We start from the raw sequence: 26,854 nt of genomic DNA, 5'->3' as shown, positions 1-26,854 counted from the left end.
CTTGACACACTATTCAGACATTGACAGGGCTGCCTAGATACAACTGCTCATTCTGTATGAGAAGATTCATGATGTTCAACTTGATTCTCTAAACAGAAGAACAAGAGCGTATCATACTAACACTTACACTAAGACATTAAAGGTGAGTATCAATTATTACATATGTAGGCAGCATTGTATTATTCATTTTTGTATTGATTTATTTCTTTTTGTGCTACAGTATTTTCATACAAAAGCTGTAACATTACATAATTCCAATAATATTTAAATATCTATCTATCTATCTATCTATCTATCGATCTATCTTTATCTATCTCATATCTATCATCTATCTAACTGTCATGTCTATCATCTATCTACAGAAATATAGGCATATATATTATCTTTATCCATCCATCTATCTATCTATCTATCTATCTATCTATCTATCGAATATCTATCTTATATAAAATATATATATATATATATTGGCTTGTATCTTACAATTAATTAAATTATTAAAATTAAGTATTTTAAGTGCAAAGTTAAAAGTAATTTTTAACAATTTTTTTTACATGTTTTGCAATTGGAAAACATACAGCTAACATATTTTTGCAGTCTAATTTTAGATAATTCAAAATTCATATTTCATGGATGACTCTTTGGTACTGTTCTGTATTTTGTTTGAGAGCACTAAAATATGAATTAACCTGTACAGATGTCGTTAGTGATGACGATGGATTGTTTGGGGATTTTCTTAAACAAATATTTTTCAGACATTATTTGTGGCTGTAGGTTATCCTATTATTGATGCAGATCACAGTATGAAATTATATTAGCCTTTTGTACTTTCTTTCCTATAAGTGTAGTCTAAATTATATATATTTTTTAACTTTGCTTTTTATTGCTAAGGTTTAGAACAAATAGTAGTTTACTGCACTAGAATCGCATAATACCGCCAACAAAAATGTGCTTTCTTATCATATACCATATGATATAAATACCGTAAACCATATCAGAAAACATTTAATGATTTAATGAACACAAATATTCATTACTGGTTGTACTGTACTGTTTAGTAATAAAATAACAATCAATAAAATTAAAAAAATATTGTAACGCACTTTAAACTCTGTCAGAAATATATATAGCAGACTTCAACTCTATTCCTCGGTTACATAAATTTTTGAAATAGTCTATCAATATGTGTGCATTATGGCGGAAGCAGACACTAGGAGCTTCCGAAAGACCTATTATTTTAGCGTAGCACCATTCTTTTTGTTTTATGTACATGAACAGTTAAGGTAGGGTCACACAGTTTTTTGGAGATGGTTTTGAGACAGATTTTCCTACAGGTTTATCAGCCAAAGCTAGAAATGCATCCAGAGGGAAGGAGAAATATATTTCCTTCCTTTATATTTCTGATTTCTTTCAAATGCAGTTCTGGCTTTGGCTGAAAAACCTGCAGGAAAATCTGCCTCAAAACCTCTGACAAAAAAAATCTGTGAGAACATACTCTTACAGTTATTAATTTTGTTATAATCTCTTGTAGACAACCTTCAAGGAAAATGACTCGCAAAATCTTCACCAACACAAGAGAGCGATGGAGGCAACAGAATGTCAATAGTGCTTTTGCAGAGCTGAGAAAACTTATTCCAACTCACCCACCTGACAAGAAATTAAGTAAAAATGAAACTCTAAGACTGGCTATGAGATACATCAATTTTCTTATCAATATACTTGGAGACCAGGCTATAACAAAAGATGGAGCAACATCAGAAAAAACTATTTTGGGCATCTTTGAACCTGAGCCGCAATTGTCAAATCTACCAGAATGGACTATGATGGATCACTCCAGTGACTCTTCTCCTGGAACAAGCAGTGATACTCAGGATTGCTGGTCATTAGTCCACTCTCCATAGGTCTGATTAATCGGATCAGAATTAATTGTGAAAAATCTTTGTGTTTCTAAGTGTTACCTTCTTAATTTATATGGTAAAGCAATGATTATTTTAACATTTTCAAAAAGAAAACTATGGCTTCTGGGCTACCTGAGTCATTTAATGCAGTCATGACTGATAGAATAGAATAAAGGTGCCATAATCTGCAGCGTGTGAAATTTGTGGGATGTCATTGTCAGCTATCTATATTATGGAAAATGTACAGTCCATACTGAAAATATACTCTTGTATGTAATTTCTAAGATTATACAATACAAAAGTGTCATCCAAACCAGGCGGAAAGCTCTACAACAGAATCAACTCTCTGAATGCATCCGTGCTGCACAAGTTGCTACCTTGATTACATATGTCATATACCATCATACGGATTAGTAATATAAATGAGTACCAATGAAGAGCACACATGCAATTAATTGGATTATATATTCTGCACAATGAATATTTTTCAGCTTTGTCCAATATGGATAAAAAAAAAACAGCCACAGGGATAGGAGATATAATCTAGTGACTGTATTCAATTAGCAATGTAATTAGTGTAAACACTTTGGAGGACATATCCCAAATGATGTACTCCACAGATTGGGTATGTAATTGTTGATACTGTTGATACTTTTTTTTAAACCTTCATTTATCTGTAGCATTCATAGATCATATGTAACTGATTTTAATGGTGCTCATAAAGTTACCTTTTATTTGTATAGCACTTACTGCAAATGTACATAGCCCATTCTGTCAGGAAAGAGTTAAGAAAAATAAAAACAAATGATGATTTTATTGGATATTTATATTGCCCAATGTTGGTAAATAATTATGAACGAGGATGCCCATGATGAACATACTGGGAGTAGCTCTGTATTTTGGAGGTATGTTATAGGAGATTCACATCCTCGATTTAGCGATCTAGATGAGAAACTGCATTATGACTTGGTATTTACCAAGGTCAAGAAAAGGTTTCCCATGACGTAGGATAATAATTCTACCATTTTTTTATTTCAGTTTGTAAATTTGAGTTATTAAAACAATGAACATTGCAGTGTTAATATTTCCATAAATATAGGAAATTGGAGTCACACTGAAGCCTTAAATTAAAACAATCTCTATACCAAGTGAACAATATCACTTTCAGATCTTTGCTATTTACTCTTTTGTTTGTTATTCATCAATGTTTGTTTCCAATTAAAATCGCTAGGCTTTCTTGTAGCTGCATTTACCAAAGAGTTTTTTTCAGGTGTTGACATTTGTGAAATTAATATTTTGTATTGTATTTGTTTGTTAACCTATGACAATAAATTATTAAATATTGTTTTTCTCAATTTGTATTATTTTTACCTGTCTTTATGTTTACCAAACACAGCAAATATAAGAAGTTGGAAGGTGTGGGGGATAAAGAAACAGAGCAGTGTATTCTCAAAAACAGTGGAGCCGGTGATATACAGCGACAGTCACAGAGTACATAATCTTTGGTGCAATATGGCAATGTATAACAGTATTCTTGGCACTTTAATATCAATTTCCTGGACATCCTATGGCAGCACAGTCACAGAAGCTGGACTACAGGAAATGAAAATTTCATGTAAATACATTTTTGTTATTCCTTTGCTTATTATAATTTGAAAAACTATAAATCTATAAAACAAGAAATAACAGTGCTTTGAGTACAGCTGGCATGAATTTCTTCTTTATGGTAAGATGTTTTCTTTTTGCTTTTCCCTCGTTTTATAAATGAGCATCATAATTGGTTATCAACCAATAAACCCCTAAGGGTATTATAATAAAAATCTCAGAAAAGACCTAAAATGGATAAGAAGATTTTTTTTTTTTATACTCATCCCTTTATCCAATGCTGTTCTCTGTGTCGCTAGTTTGATCTTCCTGCAGTTGTTTGTTTACAAACAGCAGCCGTGATGTGTTAGGATATGGCATGCGACCACTGCAGCCAATCACTGTCCTCAGTGGATTACCCCTGAGGACAGTGATGGACTGTAGCATTTAAAGGGGTATTCTGGTTAGATTAAGTTATTCCCTATCCACAGGATAGGGGATAACTATTAGATCAGTGGGGGTCCTACTGCTGGGGATCCCCACCAATCACGAGAACAGGGGCCCCATACTACCTGTAGCCAGTCAGGCAAGCGTGCGGCCACTCCATTCCTTTCTATGGGAATTCTGGAGATAGCCGAGTGATGTGCGCCTGGGCCACTATGTTCATTTCAGGGGGCTTCAGAGGGTACAGGCCCATCTCCCAGCGGTAGGACCCCCACTGATCTAATAGTTAATACCCCTTACAGTCCCATATACCTGCATAGCACTGTGCACGTGTCGAGGACAAACACAGTGATGTGTTGAGATATGGCATGAGATGCTGTAGCCACTCACTCTCCTCAGTGGTTTACCCTTGAGGACAGAGATTGGCTGCAGCATTGAGGTTCCATATACCTGCACATCACTGTTCATGTCACAGTGTCGATGATATGTACAGTGACATTTTGGGATATAGCATGTGATTCTGTAGCCAATCATTCTCCTCACTGGTAGAGCATTGAGAACAGTGATTGGCTGTAGTGGTCACGTGCCATATTCCAACACTTCACCGGCAGGGGTAACGGACCAACACCACAAAGAAAGTTCCTTGAGGAAGGAGTGGGTAATAAGATGTCTTAATTTTTAGCCATTTTAAGCTTGTCTTAGATTTTTATCTCAGCAACACTTTTAAAGGGGTATTGATTACCTCAGGATAGGTCATCAATATCTGATTGCCGGGGGTCCGACACCCAGCATTCCCTATGATCAGCTGTTTGAAGAGGAGGCAGCGCTTCATGCACTTCATCTGGGAAGTGCAGTGTAATGTTGAGTACTTGCTGCATTCACTTGATCGGAGCAAGAACTTATACTTACACTATTCCGACACTCCACAGGAGATGAGGGGCTGTGTAATAACCAGGAAGTGACTCTAGCATGTAGCACCACCTCCTCTTCAAACAGCTGATCATCAGGGGTGCCAGGTGTCAGATGTCCACCAATAAGATATTGATGACCTATCCTGAGCATAGGTCGGCCATATAAATTGCTGCACAACCCCTTGAAGGACATACGGTAGATACTTTAGGCTTTAAGTATATGGTCATTTTTTTCATTTCTGTAACTTTGTGGACTTTGAGTTTTCTTTCCTTTAATAGGGAGGGCTGATTTGCATGTCAATTTTAAAGAAGAGCATTACACATTTCTCTCTTTTTCTGATTCATGTAGATTTGACTTGGCCTGAATCAAACTTAGACAAAATACACCAGAACCATTTTAGGCTACTTTCACACTCGCATTTTGGCTTTCTGTTTCTGAGATCCATTCAGGGCTCTCAAAAACGGTCCAAAATTGATCAGTTTTGCCCTAGTGTATTCTGAATGGAAAAATATCCACTAAGAATGCATCAGTTTGCCTCCGATCAGTCTCCATTCCGCTCTGGAGGCGGACACCTAAATGCTGCCTGCAGCGTTTTGCTGTCTGCTTGACGAAACTGAGCCAAACGGATCCGTCCTAGCACACAATTTAAGTCATGGGGACGGATCCATTTTCTCGGAAACAATCTGGCACAATAGAAAACGGATCCGTCTCCCATTGACTTTCAATGGAGTTCATGACGGATCCGTCTTGGCTATGTTACAGATAATACAAACGGCTCCGTTCATGACGGATGCATGCGGTTGTATTATTGTAACAGATCTGTTTTTGCAGATTAATGCCGGATCCGCCCAAAACGCGAGTGTGAAAGTAGCCTTAGAATCAGACGGTCAATCCCTTATCAAGAAGGGAGAGAAAAGATGAGGCTACTATTCTTCTTACTTTTGGTAAACAAACCCAATAGTTCCTTCAGAGTTACTGTTAATAAAAAAAAAAAAAAGGGATGACCAAATCAATTGAGAATTCATCCCTAAGTTTTAAAAAAAATAAGATTTTCTTAAGATTCATTTTGGTCGAATCAGAGAGACGCCAACCCCTTTGGAAAAGAGACATGCAAATCAGTCCTCCTTCCAAACGGAAAGAAAAGTAACTGTTTCCACATGACACTTCTCTGGAAAAGAGATGTGCAAACCAGTCTTCCTTCCAAAAAGAAAAGAAAACTGAGTGTCTTATACCAGAAAATATATATATATTTTTTTCAACACCTTTATTAATATACCAAAGCAATACACAGGAAAAACAGAAACAAGCTTCAGCTTGATATAATTATTTGTTAACACTTTACCCTTAACCCCTGTTTCCCACCCTCCCCACCCCCTGTGATGTGTCCAGCCCCCCCCTCCCCCGTGTAGCTGAGAAGAAAGGGGAGAAGAAAGAGAAGAGAGAAAAAAAAAAAAGAACAGTTAACTCATCACTTCCAGTCAGCCCATATCCTAATCCATTTCTCTAATGAGTCTCTCTGCTTATAAAGAATCCGTTCATAATTTTTAACCTTATTAACCAGATTTATCCAATTATTTACCTCTGGAGTATGATGTGCAAACCAACTCTGACTAATCAAGACCCTGGCCAGTAATAATATTCTACCTAACAAGATCTTTTTATATTTATAATTATAATTACCTAGGGAAGAAAAATCATTCAATAAGAACAATTGGGGCTCAAAAGGAATCCGTGTTTTCAGTTTTTGTAGAAGGACATTATTAATACCATTCCAGTAGGCTCCAAGTTCTTTTTTACTGAACATTTTATTTAGCTTTGTTTTACTTTTTTTTTTTTTACTTATGGTCCTTTGCTTGCTTCTCATATCCACTGCAATATTTCTATAAATTTTCACTATATATAACCACTATTGACTATTTTAACACCTTCAAAACTGAGCCAGTTTTTACTGTAAAGAAGGAAATGTTTCACTTTATGTGGTAATAACCCTGGAACCGTTATCCAAGCAATTCTGAGATTGTTTTCTCATTACATATTGTTCTTCATTTTAGAACCTACTTTGTTAGCCCTTTAGGTGCTCCACAAGAATTAAAGGATAATGGAGGTGAAATTTAAAAATTTCACTTTTTGTTGCATATTTTCCATTTGAATTATTTTTTTTAGTAAAGCAGCAAGGGTTGATAGCAAAACAAACTTCAACATTTATTACCCAGATTCTTCAGTTTACAGAAACACTCCATATGTGGTAGTAAATTGCTGTATGGGGACACGGCAGGGCTCAGAAGGCAAGGAGCGCCATATAGTGTTTGAAGAGCAGATTTTGCTGGAATGGTTTTTGAGTGCCATGTCACATTTGAAGAGAACTTAAGGTACTCCTTCAGTAGAAACGCCTTATAAGTGACCCCATTTTGGGAACTACACTGCTTAAGGAATTTATTGAGAGGTGTAGTGACTTCTTTGACCCCACAGGTGTTTTATAGAATTTTATTCTTTCAATAAAATGTTGCATAAGTCCCCCATTTTTCATTTTCACAATGGGTAACAAGAAAAAATAGCACCCAAATGTTGTCAAGCATTTACTCCTGAACATGGAAGCACTCTATTTGTGGCTGTAAATTGCTGTTTGGGTACAAGGTAGGGATCAGAAGGGAAGGAGCACTATATAGCTTTTGGAGGGCAGAGTTTGTTGCAGTGGTTTTCGGGCGCCATGACACATTTGAGAAGATGCTGAGATATTTAGTGGAAACCTCCCCAAAAGTGACCCCATTTTGCAAACTATATCCCTCAAGGAATTTATTGAAGGGTGTAGTGACCCCACAGGTATTTCATAGAATTTAGAAACAATTGGCTATAAAAATTAGAATTTTTATTTTTTCCAATAAAATGTCACTTTAGCCCCAGATTTTTCATTTTCACAAGTGGTAACATTAGAAAAAAGACCCCACAATGTGTTACACAATTTCTACTGAATCCAGCAACACCCGATATAAGGTCGTAAACTGCTGTATGGGTGCACCACAGGACTCAAAAGAGAATAAGCGTAATATATGCTTTTGGAGGGCAGATTTTGCTGGAATGGTTTTTGGACATCATGTCACATTTGAAGAGACCTTGAGGTATCCATGAAGTAAAACCCCGCAAAAGGTAACCCATTTTTGAAACTACACCCTCAAGGAATTTTTCAAGTAGTGAGTACTTTGACCCAACAAGTGTTTCATAGAATTTAGAAATGCTTGATTTAGCCTCAGGTTTTTCACTTTCACAAGGGAAAATGGAAGAAAAGGGACCCAACAATTTGTAACCCATTTTCTCCTGAATACAGCAACACTCCATATGTAGTCGTACACTCCTGTTTTGGTACACTATAGGGTTTAGCACAGATGCAAACTGTGCAATGTGCCGCTACACTTCTGGATGCCCCTGCACGGCGAATAATAGGAAAGCACCTCCACCTCCTCTGGACACGTGTGAAACTGCACAGATCGTAAAGTGTTGGATTAAACCTGATCTTTAACCATAACTTTATTTTATAGGTTACATTTGTTGATCCAAAGGACATTGCATATCAGTCAAACAATGGCTATTGTTTTGGGATACACCAAGGAGCTTGAGGATTGTTTGTCATAAACTTCTGCTGCATTTAAATCTAGATCTAGACACAATAAATGTATTCTTTGACGTTCAACAACTAAAGTTACCTTTGGGTCTGCGAATCATGTAATTCCCTGATATCCTGGGACAGTTGGAGGAAAAAAACACAAGGCACCCCAGAGTGTTATATGGAGGATGAAACCTGATCAGGTGACTACAAATTGATTGGAGTATGGGTGGGGGAATGGGACGTATTTGGATATGGGTGTGGCTCTTATCATAATAGGGCATCACATTGGTGATATAGAGAGATATTTGGTGCTAGAGGAAGGTCTTCATCAATAAGTTTATTTTGATTATTTGTTCAACCCTTTGTTAACCCCTTCAGAACCCTGCCATTTTTTACCTTAAGGACCAGGCCATTTTTTGAAAATCTGATGTATCACTTTATGTGGTGATAACTTGAAAACGCTTTTACTTATCCAAGCCATTCTGAGACATTTTATTTTTTTGGGAAGTTAGAAGGCTTAGAAGTTTAGAAGCAAACCTTAAAATGTTTAAGAAAATTTCCAAAACCCAATTTTTTAAGGACCAGTTCAGTTATGAAGTCACTTTGTGGGGCTTACATATTAAAAACCACCCATTAATCACCCAATTTTAGAAACTACACCCCTCAAGCTATCCAAAACTGATTTTACAAACTTAGTTAAACCTTTAGCTGTCCCACAAGAATTAAAGGAAAATGGGAATTACATTTCAAAATTTCACTTTTTTGAGCAGATTTTCAATTTTAATCCATTTTTCCTGCAACACATCAAGGATTAACAGCCAAACAAAACTCACAATCTATTACCCTGATTCTGGATTTTACAGAAACAGCCCATATGTGCTCAAAAACTGATGTATGGGCGCACAGCAGGCTTCAGAGTGAAAGGAGCACCATATGTCTTTTGGAGAGCGGATTTAACTGGAATGGTAATTGGGAGCTATGTTGCATATGAAGACACCCCGAGGTGGCCCTACAGTGGAAACCCCCCAAAAAGTGACCCCATTTTGGAAACTACACCCCTCAAGGAATCTTTCAAGGTGTTTAGTGAGCACTTTGACCTCAAAGGTGTTTCTCAGAATTAGGAAACACTTGGCAGTAAAAATGAAAAATTGCATTTATTTTCACTAAAAAGTTGCTTTACACTCACATTTTTCACTTTCCCAAAGGGTAACAGGACAAAATGTACATTTTATTCCGCATTTCCCCCCGAATACGACAACACCCCATATGTGCTCAAAAAATGATGTATGGGCGCACAGCAGGGGTCTGGAGGCAAACAGCAAAATATGGATTTTGCTGGCAGGCCTGACATGGATTTTAGATGCAATGTCGCATTAAAAAAATTCCTGAGGTCCCCAAAAATTAAAAACCCCAAGAAGTGGCCCCATTTGGAAAATTCACCCCCATACGAACATTTTAAGTGGTGGTACTTTTTAGCAAACAGGTGTCTCACAGAAGGCAGAAACACTTGTCAAAAGGATTTAAAAGCACACAGCTGTGAAAATGAAAAATTACTAGCAGACCCCAATTTTTCACTTTCACAAGGGGTTAAAACAGAAAATGCACCCCAGTATGTGTTCCCCATTTTCTCCCCATTCAGGAAACACCACATATGTGCTTATAGCCTGCTGTATGGGTGCACAGCAGGGAAACAGCAAAATATGGATTTTGCTGGCAGGCCTGAATTGGCAGACATGGATTTTTAATGCCATACCTTGCCCGTTTGCTAGGCAGGCACTGGCGGAATCTAATCCTCTCTTTGAAAAGTAATAGGGACTCATCTACACAGACATTTTTATCAGGGGTGTACACCTCAGCAAACCAGGATTTTAGAGAAAATAGAACGTATCTTTTTCTCAACAATCCTGTTGGTACCCAAGATAAGAGATCAGATCTATCATCAACTGAAACAGAGGTATCAGATACGGAGAGAGAAAAACAAACCAGAACAAAAGGTAGAGGGAGAAGTTCATCTAGACTCAGGAGAAGAGGAGGTCGTTACGCACATAATCAACCTACCCAATCAAATTTTTTAGAAGAGGGAACACATTACCCACTACGCAACCGGAATATTCCACCAACAGCGACACAATAACATCTACTAAGGATAACCTAGTGATAAATCTGTTTAGTAGTCCACTTACTCCAGCAGAGGATAAAATACTTAGACGTGGTCTGTCGTTTGTCCCGACATGCAATTTTGACTTGTTTCGGTGGGTTAAGGATCTCCACCTGTTTGCTCGCAAACTGAGGTGGCACAAGCACTTCAAATTATCACAAAGAGAGAAAGTCGTGAGCTTGGCATATCGGTGGAGATCCTTAAAGATGTTCAACTACTATACAGTTTAGACAAAACTTCTGCAAATATAGAAGGGAAAGGTCCCTTCACTGAACTGAAAACTGAAAGTCAATGGAGGACGGATCCGTTTTCTATTGTGGCAGATTGTGGCAGAGAAAACTGGTCCGTCCCCATTTACTTGCATTGGGGGTCATGCCGGATCCGTCTTGCTCCGCATCCCAGGACGGAAAGCAAACTACAACATGCTGCGGTTTGCTCTCCAGTATAGGAATGCAACTAAACGGAACGGAATGCATTTTAGAGCATTCCGTTCTGTTCAGTCCAGTTTTGTCCCCATTGACAGATCTCAATACTTGAAAACTAAAACGCTAGTGTGAAAGTAGCCTTAAAGTGGTCAAGGACAGGTCTAACCTTGAACAAACGATCAAATGTTGGGTCATTATGGGGTACTGTGCATTGTCGTTGTAGTGTAGGAATTTCCTAATTGACTCAAATCACTTCCGGGTCATGGTGTTACTGTAAATTAGAGTCTGGTAGAAAATGTCTGAACTCCAATATTGTCTAACGTTTTTTTTTTTTACAACGCCCATATGCAGCACGAGTCCCCAAAACTTCATAATCTCTGCTGCATTTACTGGGGTCCAATCTAGGGGTCTAGCATATGGTGATGTAGGGTTCTGAGCAATGAATTATTGTGCATATAAATTGGTTTGGGCCACCATTAAATTGAAAAATCTTCAGAGAAGAAGATTTTGAAAAGATCTAGTTCAGTGAAGCACGCACTATCTGTATTCCGGAGCTGCCCACAAAATCCGGAAATTTGGGTCTGATAATGTCAGGGGGTGAGGCCCATAAGGGTTCACTCTGGGGGGTTGCCTTCGCTGCTACCCTGGGGCGCCTTCTAGAGGATCCCTCATCATCGGATGATGATGATGATGATGAAGGGGTAGAGGAGTATAGGAAAGTGGCATCCTGTTCTCCCTCATTGGCAGACTCAGTATCGGAGGCAAGGTCCACTCTGCATGCAGCCTCCAGCTAGAATGGATGCATTCAGAGGGATTCTTCCGGTTCCCTCTGCTGCTGTAGCGCTGCCATTGGCTGGAGCGTTGTTCCAGCCAATCGCAGCGTTGGCAGGGGAAGCCAAACACTGGAGTCCCTTGCCTGACCTTGGAGGAGACAGGTGCTGAATAGTTCAGCGCCGGTCACCTTCACATGACTCCCCCCCTGGCCCCCCCTGCAGCTCCATACTGCTTCCGGCGCTGCAATGTACCGGTCTTCATTGACTGGCCAATCGCAGCACTTGGAGCTGCAAGGGGGCGGAAAGACGTTATGCTGCACTTACCTGGCATGGATGCCTGCCGGCAAGAGCAGCCATTGTGCCCCGATTTTCCAGCAATCCCCTCCCAGAACACGGCGGACCTTGCGCCGTACATGTACGGCGCTGGTCCTTAACCCCTTAAGGACTTAGGATGTACCGGTACGCCGTGTTTGCCAAGTCCTTAAGGACCCATGATGTACCGGTACGTCCTAAATTTAAAACTACATTGGGGCGCGGCGGGGGTTAATCGGAACAGGATGTCTGCTGAAATAATTCAGCGGGCATCCTGTCACAACGCCGGGGGGGGGGGGGGGGATGTGACCCCCCCGTATCGGCGATCGCAGCAAACCGCAGATCAATTCAGACCTGCGGTTTGCGGCTTTACCTGAGGTTTGCGGCTGTAGGGGGGACCCGATAGCATGGAAGGCAGCGCAATGCCTTCCTTAGGCATCAGCGCTGCCTTCCGGTGACGAGCCTGTGAGATCCAGCCCCCTGGATCTCACAGGCTGGAAGCTGTATTACTCATACAGCCAATACATTCCAATACAGAAGTATTGGAATGCATTGTAAAGGGGATTAGACCCCCAAAAGTTCAAGTCTCAAAGTGGGACAAAAAAATAAAGTGAAAAAAAAAGTTAAAAAAATAAAGTTTCCCCTCCCAAAAAATTAAAAGTTTCAAGTAAAAAAAAACCAAAATGTCATTTTCCCTCAAATAAAGTGAAAAAAAATTGGTAAACAATAGGGAAATACATTAGGTATCGCCGTGTCCGTATCGACCGACTCTATAAACATATCACATGACCTAACCCCTCAGATGAACACCGTAAAAAAAACAAAAAAAAAACTGTGTTAAATAAACCATTTTTTGTCACCTTACATCACAAAAAGTGTAATAGCAAGCGATCAAAAAGTCACACGCACCCCAAAATATTGCCAATAAAACAGTCATCTCATCCCGCAAAAATCATACCCTACCCAAGGTAATCGCCCAAAAACTGAAAAAATTATGGCTCTCAGACTATGGAAACACTAAAACATGTTTTTTTTTGCTTCAAAAATTAAATCATTGTGTAAAACTTACATAAATAAAAAGAAAGTATACATATTAGGTATCACAGCGTCCGTAATAACTTGCTCTATAAAAATATCACATGACCAACCCCTCAGGTGAATACCGTAAAAAAATAAAAATAAAAATGATGTAAAAAAAGCAATTTTTTGTCACCTTACATCACAAAAAATGTAATAGCAAGTGATCAAAAAGTCACACGCACCCCAAAATAGTGCCAATAAAACCGTCATCTCACCCCTCAAAAATCATACCCTTCCCAAGGTAATCGCCCAAAAACTGAAAAAATTATGGCTCTAAAACATGATTTTTTTTGCTTCAAAAATGAAATCATTGTGTAAAACTTACATAAATAAAAAAAGTATACATATTAGGTATCGCAGCGTCCGCGACAACCTGGTCTATAAAAATATCTAACCTGTAAGATGAATGTTGTAGATAACAAAAAATAAAAACGGTGCCAAAACAGCTATTTCTTGTTACCTTGCCTCACAAAAAGTGTAATATAGAGAAACCAAAAATCATATGTACCCTAAACTAGTACCAACAATACTGCCACCCTATCCCGTAGTTTCTAAAATGGGGTCACTTTTTTGGAGTTTCTACTCTAGGGGGGCTTCAAATGGGACATGGTGTAAAAAAAAACAGTCCAGCAAAACTTGGCATTCCTTTCTTTCTGTGCCCTGCCGTGTGCCCGTACAATGGTTTACGACCACATATGGGTACTAAATCAGGACCATAAATATTAAGTTTGGTTTGGCTGTTAACCCTTGCTTTGTAACTGGAAAAAAATTATTAAAATGGAAAATCTGCCAAAAATGTAAAATTTAGAAATTGTATCTCTATATTCCATTAATTCTTGTGGAACACCTAAAGGGTTAACGACATTTATAAAATCAGTTTTGAATACCTTGAGGGGTTTAGTTTCTTAGATGGGGTCACTTTTATGGAGTTTCTACTCTAGGGGTGCATCAGGGGGGCTTCAAATGGGACATGGTGTCAAAAAAAACAGTCCAGCAAAACCTGCCTTCCAAAAACCACGACCACATATGGGGTGTTTCCGTAAACTAGAGAATCAGGGCCATATATATTGAGTTTGGTTTGGCTGTTAATCCTTGCTTTGTAACTGGAAAAAAATTATTAAAATGGAAAATCTGACAAAAATGTGAAATTTTGAAATTGTATCTCTATTTTCCATTAATTCTTGTGGAACACCTAAAGGGTTAACAAAGTTTGTAAAATCAGTTTTGAATACCTTGAGGGGTGTAGTTTATAGAATGGGGTCGTTTTTGGGTGGTTTCTATTATGTAAGCCCGCAAAGTTACTTCAGACCTGAACTGGTCCCTAAAAATTGGGTTTTTGAAAAATAAACTTCTAAGCCCCAAAAAATGAAATATCATTCCCAAAATGATCCAAACACAAAGTAGACATATTTATTATAGAAGTAGAGAAATTGAAACTTGGAAATTTGCAATTTTTTTCAAATTTTTGGTAAATTTGGTATTTTTTTTATAAATAAAAATACATTTTTTTGACTTAATTTTACCAGTGTCATGAAGTACAATATGTGACGAAAAAACATTCTCAGAATGGCCTGGATAAGTCAAAGCGTTTTAAAGTTATCAGCACTTAAAGTGACACTGGTCAGATTTGCAAAAAATGGCCAAGTTCTTAAGGTGAAATAGGGCTGAGTCCTTAAGGGGTTAAAGGGATTCAGCCTGTAGAGCTGCGGGCATGCACGGCTACATCACCACTAGCATGTCCACAATAGATTACAGCGATCTAACTGTGAGCAAGGAGGAGATTCGGAGGACGCAGGCGGTGCTGGGCTCCTTCACAGGGGGGCGTGGCTGGGCTCCAAGAAAGTTAGTACAGCCCCTTGGGCACCTTACCAGGCTCATTTACATATCTATAAAATCATTTTTTAAACACAATAAAAGGACACAGCTTTATGGGAGAGGTATATTGTGGACATGCTAGCGGCGATCTAGCCGTGCATGTCCGCATCTCTATAACCTAAAACGAGGTGACAGAATCCCTTTAAGTCACGTCCAGCTGCGCCGTACAGGTATGGGTCCTTAACCACCTCCGGACCGCTGTACGCACAGACGCGTCCTGGAGGTGGTTGATTCATTCCTCCTGGACGCGCCGGCGCGTCCTCTCGCGATGGCCGAGATTTCCTGTGAACGCGCGCACACAGGCGCGCGCGCTCACAGGAACGGAAGGTAAGAAAGTGGATCTCCAGCCTGCCAGCGGCGATCGTTCGCTGGCAGGCTGGAGATGTGATTTTTTTAACCCCTGAAAGGTATATCAGACGCTGTTTTGATAACAGCGTCTAATATACCTGCTACCTGGTCCTCTGGTGGTCCCCTTTGTTTGGATCGACCACCAGAGGACACAGGTAGCTCAGTAATATGTTGCACCAAGCACCACACTACACTACACCCCCCCGTCACTTATTAACCCCTTATTCACCCTTGATCACCCCTGATCACCCCATATAGACTCCCTGATCACCCCTCTGTCATTGATCACACCCCTGTAAAGCTCCATTCAGACGTCCGCATGATTTTTACGGATCCACTGATAGATGGATCGGATCCGCAAAACGCACATGGACGTCTGAATGGAGCCTTACAGGGGCATGATCAATGACTCTGGTGATCACCCCATATAGACTCCCTGATCACCCCCCTGTCATTGATTACCCCCATGTCATTGATCACCCCTCTGTAAGGCTTCATTCAGACATTTAAAGTTAGCGGAAATTTTTTTTTTTTCTTACAAAGTCTCATATTCCACTAACTTGCGTCAAAAAATTAAATCTCACATGAACTCACCATACCCCTCACGGAATCCAAATGCGTAAAAATTTTTAGACATTTATATTCCAGACTTCTTCTCACGCTTTAGGGCCCCTAGAATGCCAGGGCAGTATAAATACCCCACATGTGACCCCATTTCGGAAAAAGAAGACACCCCCAGGTATTCCGTGAGGGGCATATTGAGTCCATGAAAGATTGAAATTTTTGTCCCAAGTTAGCGGAAAGGGAGACTTTGTGAGAAAAAAATAAATAAAATCAATTTCCGCTAACTTGTGCCAAAAAAAATAAATTTCTATGAACTCGCCATGCCCCTCATTGAATACCTTGGGGTGTCTTCTTTCCAAAATGGGGTCACATGTGGGGTATTTATACTGCCCTGGCATTCTAGGGGCCCTAAAGCGTGAAAAGAAGTCTGGGATCCAAATGTCTAAAAATGCCCTCATAAAAGGAATGTGGGCCCCTTTGCGCATTTAGGCTGCAAAAAAGTGTCACACATCTGGTATCGCCGTACTCAGGAGAAGTTGGGGAATGTGTTTTGGGGTGTCATTTTACATATACCCATGCTGGGTGAGAGAAATATCTTGGCAAAAGACAACTTTTCCCATTTTTTTAAACAAAGTTGGCATTTGACCAAGATATTTATCTCACCCAGCATGGGTATATGTAAAATGACACCCCAAAACACATTCCCCAACTTCTCCCGAGTACGGAGATACCACATGTGTGGCACTTTTTTGCAGCCTAGGTGGGCAAAGGGGCCCACATTCCAAAGAGCACCTTTCGGATTTCACAGGTCATTTACCTACTTACCACACATTAGGGCCCCTGGAAAATGCCAGGGCAGTATAACTACCCCACAAGTGACCCCATTTTGGAAAGAAGACACCCCAAGGTATTCCGTGAGGGGCATGGCGAGTTCCTAGAATTTTTTATTTTTTGTCACAAGTTAGTGGAAAATGATGATTTTTTTTTTTTCTTACAAAGTCTCATATTCCACTAACTTGTGACAAAAAATAAAAACTTCCATGAACTCACTATGCCCATCAGCGAATACCTTGGGGTGTCTTCTTTCCAAAATGGGGTCACTTGTGGGGTAGTTATACTGCCCTGGCATATTAGGGGCCCAAATGTGTGGTAAGGAGTTTGAAATCAAATTCTGTAAAAAATGACCAGTGAAATCTGAAAGGTGCTCTTTGGAATATGGGCCCCTTTGCCCACCTAGGCTGCAAAAAAGTGTCACACATCTGGTATCTCTGTATTCAGGAGAAGTTGAGGAATGTGTTTTGGGGTGTCTTTTTACATATACCCATGCTGGGTGAGAGAAATATCTTGGCAAAAGACAACTTTTCCCATTTTTTTATACAAAGTTGTCTTTTGCCAAGATATTTATCTCACCCAGCATGGGTATATGTAGAATGACACCCCAAAACACATTCCCCAACTTCTCCCGAGTACGGAGATACCACATGTGTGGCACTTTTTTGCAGCCTAGGTGGGCAAAGGGGCCCACATTCCAAAGAGCACCTTTCGGATTTCACAGGTCATTTACCTACTTACCACACATTAGGGACCCTGGAAAATGCCAGGACAGTATAACTACCCCACAAGTGACCCCATTTTGGAAAGAATACACCCCATGCTGGGTGAGAGAAATATCTTGGCAAAAGACAACTTTTCCCATTTTTTTTATACAAAGTTGGCATTTGACCAAGATATTTATCTCACCCAGCATGGGTATATGTAAAAAGACACCCCAAAACACATTCCTCAACTTCTCCTGAATACAGAGATACCAGATGTGTGACACTTTTTTGCAGCCTAGGTGGGCAAAGGGGCCCATATTCCAAAGAGCACCATTCGGATTTCACTGGTCATTTTTTACAGAATTTGATTTCAAACTCCTTACCACACATTTGGGCCCCTAGAATGCCAGGGCAGTATAACTACCCCACAAGTGACCCCATTTTGGAAAGAAGAGACCCCAAGGTATTTCGTGATGGGCATAGTGAGTTCATAGAACTTTTTATTTTTTGTCACAAGTTAGTGGAATATGAGACTTTGTAAGAAAAAAAAAAAAAAATCATCATTTTCCGCTAACTTGTGACAAAAAATAAAAAGTTCTATGAACTCACTATGCCCATCAGCGAATACCTTAGGGTGTGTACTTTCCGAAATGGGGTCATTTGTGGGGTGTTTGTACTGTCTGGGCATTGTAGAACCTCAGGAAACATGACAGGTGCTCAGAAAGTCAGAGCTGCTTCAAAAAGCGGAAATTCACATTTTTGTACCATAGTTTGTAAACGCTATAACTTTTACCCAAAGCATTTTTTTTTTTTACCCAAACATTTTTTTTTTATCAAAGACATGTAGAACAATAAATTTAGAGCAAAATTTATATATGGATCTCGTTTTTTTTGCAAAATTTTACAACTGAAAGTGAAAAATGTCATTTTTTTGCAAAAAAATCGTTAAATTTCGATTAATAACAAAAAAAGTAAAAATGTCAGCAGCAATGAAATACCACCAAATGAAAGCTCTATTAGTGAGAAGAAAAGGAGGTAAAATTCATTTGGGTGGTAAGTTGCATGACCGATCAATAAACGGTGAAAGTAGTGTAGGTCAGAAGTGTAAAAAGTGGCCTGGTCTTTCAGGGTGTTTAAGCACTGGGGGCTGAGGTGGTTAAGGGGTTAATAAACTCTTTGATTTCAAGACTGCACATCCCAACTCAACAGAGACCAGGGAACAAGGCCTACAGTCTTTATGTCTATCTCTGTGATAAATGACTGTATATACACTATCACAGTGGTAGGCTCTTAACCATGCAGGATAGCTAAAAAGGAAAAAAGGAAACCTTTTAACCCTGTTTTCAATTGTCTCCTGGCAATGCATGGTGCAGGGACAATGCATGACTGTCCTCCTGGTATAGTAGATCCTTCAACAAAAATCGCTGAGGTCCAAATCAATATTAAAAACTTTCCTTTATTAATCCATGGAAATTAGTAGATTTAAGAGCTCTGTATGTGCTTGAACCACGTAAGCATCCATTTATGTTTTTAAACCCAGTGCCAGGCTGTCGCTAAGAATTTAAATGTATTGTTTCTTTGGAAGCAACATTTGCTTCACTCGAAGTCGCGCGAGACTTCGGTAAATTAATTCGGTATTCATTTCAAGTTCAGAATCCGAAGTCGGGTTTGGTACTCGGTACCAAACACAATTTCAGATTCCTAATGTTAAATGTTTTTAAAGATGTAGCAATGAATACAGAATTCATGAATACAGAATTCATTTACCGAAGTCTTCCGTCACTTCGGGTGAAACGAATTTTGCCTCCACGGAGGCAACACATTTTAATGTCTCCGTACGGAGGCAACACATGACAGGTCTCCGTACAGCATTAAAACATACCGGATCCGTTTTTCCGGATGACACTGGAGAGACAGATCAGGTATTTCAATGCATTTGTCAAACAGATCTGCATCCGGATCCGGAAACAAATGGTATCCGTTTGCACATGGATTTCTGGATCAGGCAGGCAGTTTCGGCAACGGAACTGCCTGCCGGATTCCTCTAATGCTAGTGTGAAAGTACCCTTAGTAACATTGGGGGTATATATATGACTTTTTGTTTACTTTTTAGTCAATATTTTTTGAGGGACAGGATAACCAAAAATGGTAAATTGTGTATTTTTATCTTGCCCCCACTACTACAAAAAGTGTCTGCCTCCTGTCATAATACACTCTTTAGATACTACAGAACATCATAATACACACCTCAGCTGCTGCAGAACCTCATAATACAAATCTTAGCTGCTGCAAAAAATCATAAAACAGACATCAACTGCTGTAGAACTTCATACGCTCTTTACAGGGAGTGCAGAATTATTAGGAAAGTTGTATTTTTGAGGATTAATTTTATTATTGAACAACAACCATGTTCTCAATGAACCCAAAAAACTCATTAATATCAAATTTGTTTTTAGGTTTAGCTATTTTAGGGGGATATCTGTGTGTGCAGGTGACTATTACTGTGCATAATTATTAGGCAACTTAACAAAAAACAAATATATACCCATTTCAATTATTTATTTTTACCAGTGAAACCAATATAACATCTCAACATTCACAAATATACATTTCTGACATTCAAAAACAAAACAAAAACAAATCAGTGACCAATATAGCCACCTTTCTTTGCAAGGACACTCAAAAGCCTGCCATCCATGGATTCTGTCAGTGTTTTGATCTGTTCACCATCAACATTGCGTGCAGCAGCAACCACAGCCTCCCAGACACTGTTCAGAGAGGTGTACTGTTTTCCCTCCTTGTAAATCTCACATTTGATGATGGACCACAGGTTCTCAATGGGGTTCAGATCAGGTGAACAAGGAGGCCATGTCATTAGATTTTCTTCTTTTATACCCTTTCTTGCCAGCCACGCTGTGGAGTACTTGTACGCGTGTGATGGAGCATTGTCCTGCATGAAAATCATGTTTTTCTTGAAGGATGCAGACTTCTTCCTGTACCACTGCTTGAAGAAGGTGTCTTCCAGAAACTGGCAGTAGGACTGGGAGTTGAGCTTGACTCCATCCTCAACCCGAAAAGGCCCCACAAGCTCATCTTTGATGATACCAGCCCAAACCAGTACTCCACCTCCACCTTGCTGGCGTCTGAGTCGGACTGGAGCTCTCTGCCCTTTACCAATCCAGCCACGGGCCCATCCATCTGGCCCATCAAGACTCACTCTCATTTCATCAGTCCATAAAACCTTAGAAAAATCAGTCTTGAGATATTTCTTGGCCCAGTCTTGACGTTTCAGCTTGTGTGTCTTGTTCAGTGGTGGTCGTCTTTCAGCCTTTCTTACCTTGGCCATGTCTGTGAGTATTGCACACCTTGTGCTTTTGGGCACTCCAGTGATGTTGCAGCTCAGAAATATGGCCAAACTGGTGGCAAGTGGCATCTTGGCAGCTGTACGCTTGACTTTTCTCAGTTCATGGGTAGTTATTTTGCGCCTTGGTTTTTCCACACGCTTCTTGCGACCCTGTTGACTATTTTGAATGAAACGCTTGATTGTTCGATGATCACGCTTCAGAAGCTTTGCAATTTTAAGAGTGCTGCATCCCTCTGCAAGATATCTCACTATTTTTGACTTTTCTGAGCCTGTCAAGTCCTTCTTTTGACCCATTTTGCCAAAGGAAAGGAAGTTGCCTAATAATTATGCACACCTAATATAGGGTGTTGATGTCATTAGACCACACCCTTTCTCATTACAGAGATGCACATCACCTAATATGCTTAATTGGTAGTAGGCTTTCGAGCCTATACAGCTTGGAGTAAGACAACATGCATAAAGAGGATGATGTGGTCAAAATACTCATTTGCCTAATAATTCTGCACTCCCTGTAGATATTGCAGAACTTCATAATACACACCTCACCTGCTGCAGAACCTCATAATACACACCTCAGCTGCTGCAGAACCTCATAATACACACCTCAGCTGCTTTAGAACCTCATGATACACATTCCAGCTGCTGCAGAGGCACATAATACACACCTTAGCTCCTGCAAAACACCATAATACACACATCAACTGCTGCAGAACCTCATAATACACAGCTCAGCTGCTGCATTACCTCATAATACACAGCTCAGCTGCTGCAGAACCTCATAATACACAGCTCAGCTGCTGCAGAACCACATAATACACACCTTAGCTCCTGCAGAACCTCATAATACACAGCTCAGCTGCTGCAGAACATTATAACTTGAACATCAACTTGGCAAATGAGGTTCAAAGTGGATAAACTTAAAGTTATGCATCTGGGTAGTAATAGTCTACGTGCATTATACAGTATGTTCTAGGGAAAGTAACACTGGGAGAGTCAATTAATACTTGTAGATTGTAGATTAAATTACAGCATACAATGTCAATCAGCTGCGTGTAAGGCCACCAGGATATTGTCATGCATTAAAGGAGGCATGGACTCACAGGACAGGTGTGTAATACTACCACTTTACAAAGCTTTGGTGCGGCCTCATCTGGACTATGCAGTTCAGTTCTGGGCACCAGTCCATTGAAAGGACGCACTGCAGCTGTAAAAAGTACAGAGGAGAGCTACTACACTGATAAGGGGCATAGAGGGTCTTAGTTATGAAGAAAGATTAAAAGAATAAAATGTATTTAGTCTTGATAAGAGATGTCTAAGCAGTGGCGGATCCAGAGCCTGGTCTCGGGAGGGGCACTTTCAGATTTTTTTCTGTCCGCCGCCACAAAACAATGGTGCTTATAGAACAGACTACACAGTGTAGCGGTATACTGTATATTGTGGGGCACAGTGTAGAGGTATACTGTATATTGTGTATGCTATATGTGTATAACAAACATATTTCACATGAAAACTTACAATTACTTGACTTGGCCCTTGGGGATCTCGGACATCACTTCAACACTTTGGCCGGGGGCTCGGTGGAGCTGATGTGTTTTATCCTAATGAGAAAGATTTCATAATAAGGATTTGGAGAATGGGCAAAGGGATAGCAGAGCAGGGAGAGCACCTTCTTCCAGAGTGCAGACTGATTATTTCTAAAAAAAATTAAAATAGTGTCAATGATAAATCTGGAGTGAAACTCATTACCATAGCTAACCACATCCACTTATCCAATCAAATTACAAAACTGGAGGGAGTAGTGTAAAAATGCAAAAAGTTGCAAAATTTTGTGCAATTGAGTGCAAAAAAAGTTTGCAAACTTTTGCTCAATCCAGTGCAAAAAAGTCACAAAATTTTGCACAATTGCTTACATTTTGTACAATTGGGTGCAAAAAGTCATAAAAATCCATTTTTTGGGCGACTTTTTGATGCCAGAATTCTGGAGTGAAGGTATGATAAATCAGGGCTTTAGTGTTCCCTGCATTTAAAAAAATCTCTGTGGAAATCCTAGTGGTCTGAAATCTGCTGGCTTGGAATTAGTTAATAAAAAGTGGTGTAGAGCGGATCCAGTGAAGTAGATAAACCAGATATTCAACCTGAATACCCTCCAGCTCCATGGTCTTAACATAAACGTAGATTTGAAACCATGTTTATCGTGGTGCAATATAAAATACTTCTTTTTAACATAGACGTTTTTCCTCTTCATTTAGTGTTAATATAGGATGAGGAGGAAATCGTAGTGACAAGCATGAGGGTCTTTCCCATATATTGGAGGATATGGAGTCATTACTCCATGGGGGAGTAATAAAGCCCCCCCCAGTAGAAATAATTCTACTTATTATGTGACAGTGCAAAAAATACCCCCTTGTAATGCCCCCAGTTGAGCTAATGTCCCCATAGAGCCCCCATAATGTCCCAGTATAAAATACCCCTATATAGTGCCCCTAGTAAATGCCCCCATAGTGCTCCACACCCTCCTTCCTCCTAGTGTCCCCCATAATGTATCAGTATAAAATGCCCCATATATAGTGCCCCAGTAGATGCCCTCAGTGTCCCCCATAATTTGCAAGTATAATATACCCCTTCTTAGTGCCCCCCGTAGATGATCCCATAGTACTCCTCTCCCCCTTCCCCATAGTACCCACCATAATGTGTCCCAGTATAAAATTGTACTGTACAGATCGCCCATATAAAATACCCCTTCTTTGTGGCCTCAGTAGATGCCCCTATAGTGCCCCCAATCATGTGCCAATATTAATAACAGCCCCCCATGTGCCAGTATTAATAACAGCCCCCAATCATGCGCCAGTATTAATAACAGCCCCCCATGTGCCAGTATTAATAACAGCCCCCCATGTGCCAGTATTAATAACAGTCCCCATGTGCCAGTATTAATAACAGCCCCCATGTGCCAGTATTAATAACAGCCCCCTATGTGCCAGTATTAATAACAGCCCCCCATGTGCCAGTATTAATAACAGCCCCCCATGTGCCAGTAATAACAGCCCCCCTGTGCCAGCAATAACAGCCCCCCTGTGCCAGCAATAACAGCCCCCCTGTGCCAGCAATAACAGCCCCCCTGTGCCAGTAATAACAGCCCCCCCGTGCCAGTAATAACAGCCCCCCTGTGCCAGTAATAACAGCCCCCCCGCCAGTAATAACAGCCCCCCTGTGCCAGTAATAACAGCCCCCCTGTGCCAGTAATAACAGTCCCCCCGCCAGTAATAACAGCCCCTCTGTGCCAGTAATAACAGCATTGTATATATAAAAAATATAAAAAAAACACTTATACTTACCTCCATGTCAACGATGCGATGCAGGCCTCTTCTGGCCTGTGTCCTGTGCTGTATGGCTCAGGCGGCGCGATGACGTCATCGCGCCGCCTGCGCCTGCCTCTGATAGGCTGCCGGCCTAGTGCCTGCAGCCTATCAGAGGAAGGGAAAGGGACACGCCTCTCCCTCCCCTGCCGCAGCACAGGCATCTGTATCGCTGTCCTGAGGACAGCGATACAGATGACTGGAGATGAACGCTTCCACAGTGGAAGCGCTCATCTCTCTGTGCCCCGCCGCCCCCGCCTTCTCGGGGGGGGGGGGGGGGAATTGCCCCGTTACCCCCCCCCCCTGGATCCGCCACTGTGTCTAAGGGGGGACATGATTAACCTGTACAAATATACTGTATAAAATGGGCCATACAAAAAATACGGTGAAAAACTGTTCCATGTAAAATGCCCTCAAAAGACAAGGGGGCACTGCCTCCGATTGGAGAAGAAAAAGTTCAGTCTCCAGAAGTGTCAAAACTTCTTTACTGTAAGAACTGGGAATCTGTAGAATAGACTTCCTCTGGCAAATGGTAATTACAGGATATTTGATATTCAAGTATTCAAATTCTTTTTTTACTCAGTATATTTTGATTATGTAAGTAATTTCTCTAGTTCTTTTTTTAAAAATGCCAGTAGGATCTGCTTTCAAAATCCTATATGTACTATTATCAGACAAAAGTCTCTCCACTGTGATAATCCTTTCTACTTTTTAAAACCACCTCCCCTTATGTGCAGGCTTTATAATAATGTTGCCATTCTTTAAATCCAGTTTTTCTTGTTCTTTAAGTTAGTATGCACACTAAATAAGCAGAGAAATACATGTGGTAAGTGTAGTGTAAGAGGAAATATCTCACATGAAACAGTGGAGGTCATTCACGTACCGGACTGCCCCTGTGGCCTCCAATACGTTGTTTGGACCCTCCATAAATTGAAGAAAAGACCCGCATACAAGAACATATTGGGAATATATAAAAGGGGCTTTAGACACATAGGGGGGAATTTATCATGAGAGGAAAATTTGAAGTCAGTTTTGCTAGAGTCTGCGTTTTTGTACTTTATGCCACATTTATCAAATGTCTCATGTTACTGTTAAATTTGTCTTATCCTTAGACCTAACACTTTTGTCTAGAGAAGCTACTCCAGTTTTCCTACTTTACCTCCTACTAGAAGGAGATGGTGACTTTTTTGGACTCTTTTAAAAAAGTCCAAGTAGAAGTATACTAATAAATCTTCACCTTATTGCCATAATCAGAATACAGGCAAATGTGACACATTTCGGCTAAACAGCCTTTTTCAAACAAAGGGTTGATCCACTTCTTCTACTTGGATGTATGGGCCTGCAATCCAGGATACAAGCACCACCACCTTCTTCCAGAGTGCAGACTGATTATTTCAAAAGAAAAAAAAAATAGTGTCAATGATAAATCTGGAGTGAAACTCATTACCATAGCTAACCACATCCACTTTTCCAATCAAATTACAAAACTGGAGGGAGTAGTGTAAAAATGCAAAAAGTTGCAAAATTTTGTGCAATTGAGTGCAAAAAAAGTTTGCAAACTTTTGCTCAATCCAGTGCAAAAAAGTCACAAAATTTTGCACAATTGCTTACATTTTGTACAATTGGGTGCAAAAAGTCATAAAAATCCATTTTTTTGGCGACTTTTTGATGCCAGAATTCTGGAGTGAAGGTATGATAAATCAGGGCTTTAGTGTTCCCTGCACTTAAAAAAATCTCTGTGGAAATCCTAGTGGTCTGAAATCTGCTGGCTTGGAATTAGTTAATAAAAAGTGGTGTAGAGCGGATCCAGTGAAGTAGATAAACCAGATATTCAACCTGAATACCCTCCAGCTCCATGGTCTTAACATAAACGTAGATTTGAAACCATGTTTATCGTGGTGCAATATAAAATACTTCTTTTTAACATAGATGTTTTTCCTCTTCATTTAGTGTTAATATAGGATGAGGAGGAAATCGTAGTGACAAGCATGAGGGTCTTTCCCATATATTGGAGGATATGGAGTCATTACTCCATGGGGGAGTAATAAAGCCCCCCCCAGTAGAAATAATTCTCCTTATTATGTGACAGTGCAAAAAATACCCCCTTGTAATGCCCCCAGTTGAGCTAATGTCCCCATAGAGCCCCCATAATGTTCCAGTATAAAATACCCCTATATAGTGCCCCTAGTAAATGCCCCCATAGTGCTCCACACCCTTCTTCCTCCTAGTGTCCCCCATAATGTATCAGTATAAAATGCCCCATATATAGTGCCCCAGTAGATGCCCTCAGTGTCCCCCATAATTTGCAAGTATAAAATACCCCTTCTTAGTGCCCCCCGTAGATGATCCCATAGTACTCCTCTCCCCCTTCCCCATAGTACCCACCATAATGTGTCCCAGTATAAAATTGTACTGTACAGATCGCCCATATAAAATACCCCTTCTTTGTGGCCTCAGTAGATGCCCCTATAGTGCCCCCAATCATGTGCCAATATTAATAACAGCCCCCCATGTGCCAGTATTAATAACAGCCCCCAATCATGCGCCAGTATTAATAACAGCCCCCCATGTGCCAGTATTAATAACAGCCCCCCATGTGCCAGTATTAATAACAGCCCCCAT

The 26,854-nt window shown here is 40.1% G+C and overlaps 1 protein-coding gene across 1 annotated transcript; it reads left to right on the top strand.

Moving 5' to 3' along the window:
• Window positions 1–1,547: 1,547 nt before the first annotated feature.
• TAL2 (TAL bHLH transcription factor 2) lies at window positions 1,548–1,901 on the top strand. Its single transcript, XM_040419776.1, has one exon. It carries the CDS (start codon window positions 1,548–1,550, stop codon window positions 1,899–1,901), a length of 354 nt encoding a protein of 117 aa, XP_040275710.1.
• The last annotated feature ends 24,953 nt before the right edge of the window (window positions 1,902–26,854 follow it).

The sequence above is a fragment of the Bufo bufo genome, chromosome 2 (assembly GCF_905171765.1).
Source record: "Bufo bufo chromosome 2, aBufBuf1.1, whole genome shotgun sequence".
Taxonomy (NCBI): Eukaryota; Metazoa; Chordata; class Amphibia; order Anura; family Bufonidae; genus Bufo; species Bufo bufo.
This window is presented reverse-complemented; position numbering and strand designations above follow the sequence as displayed.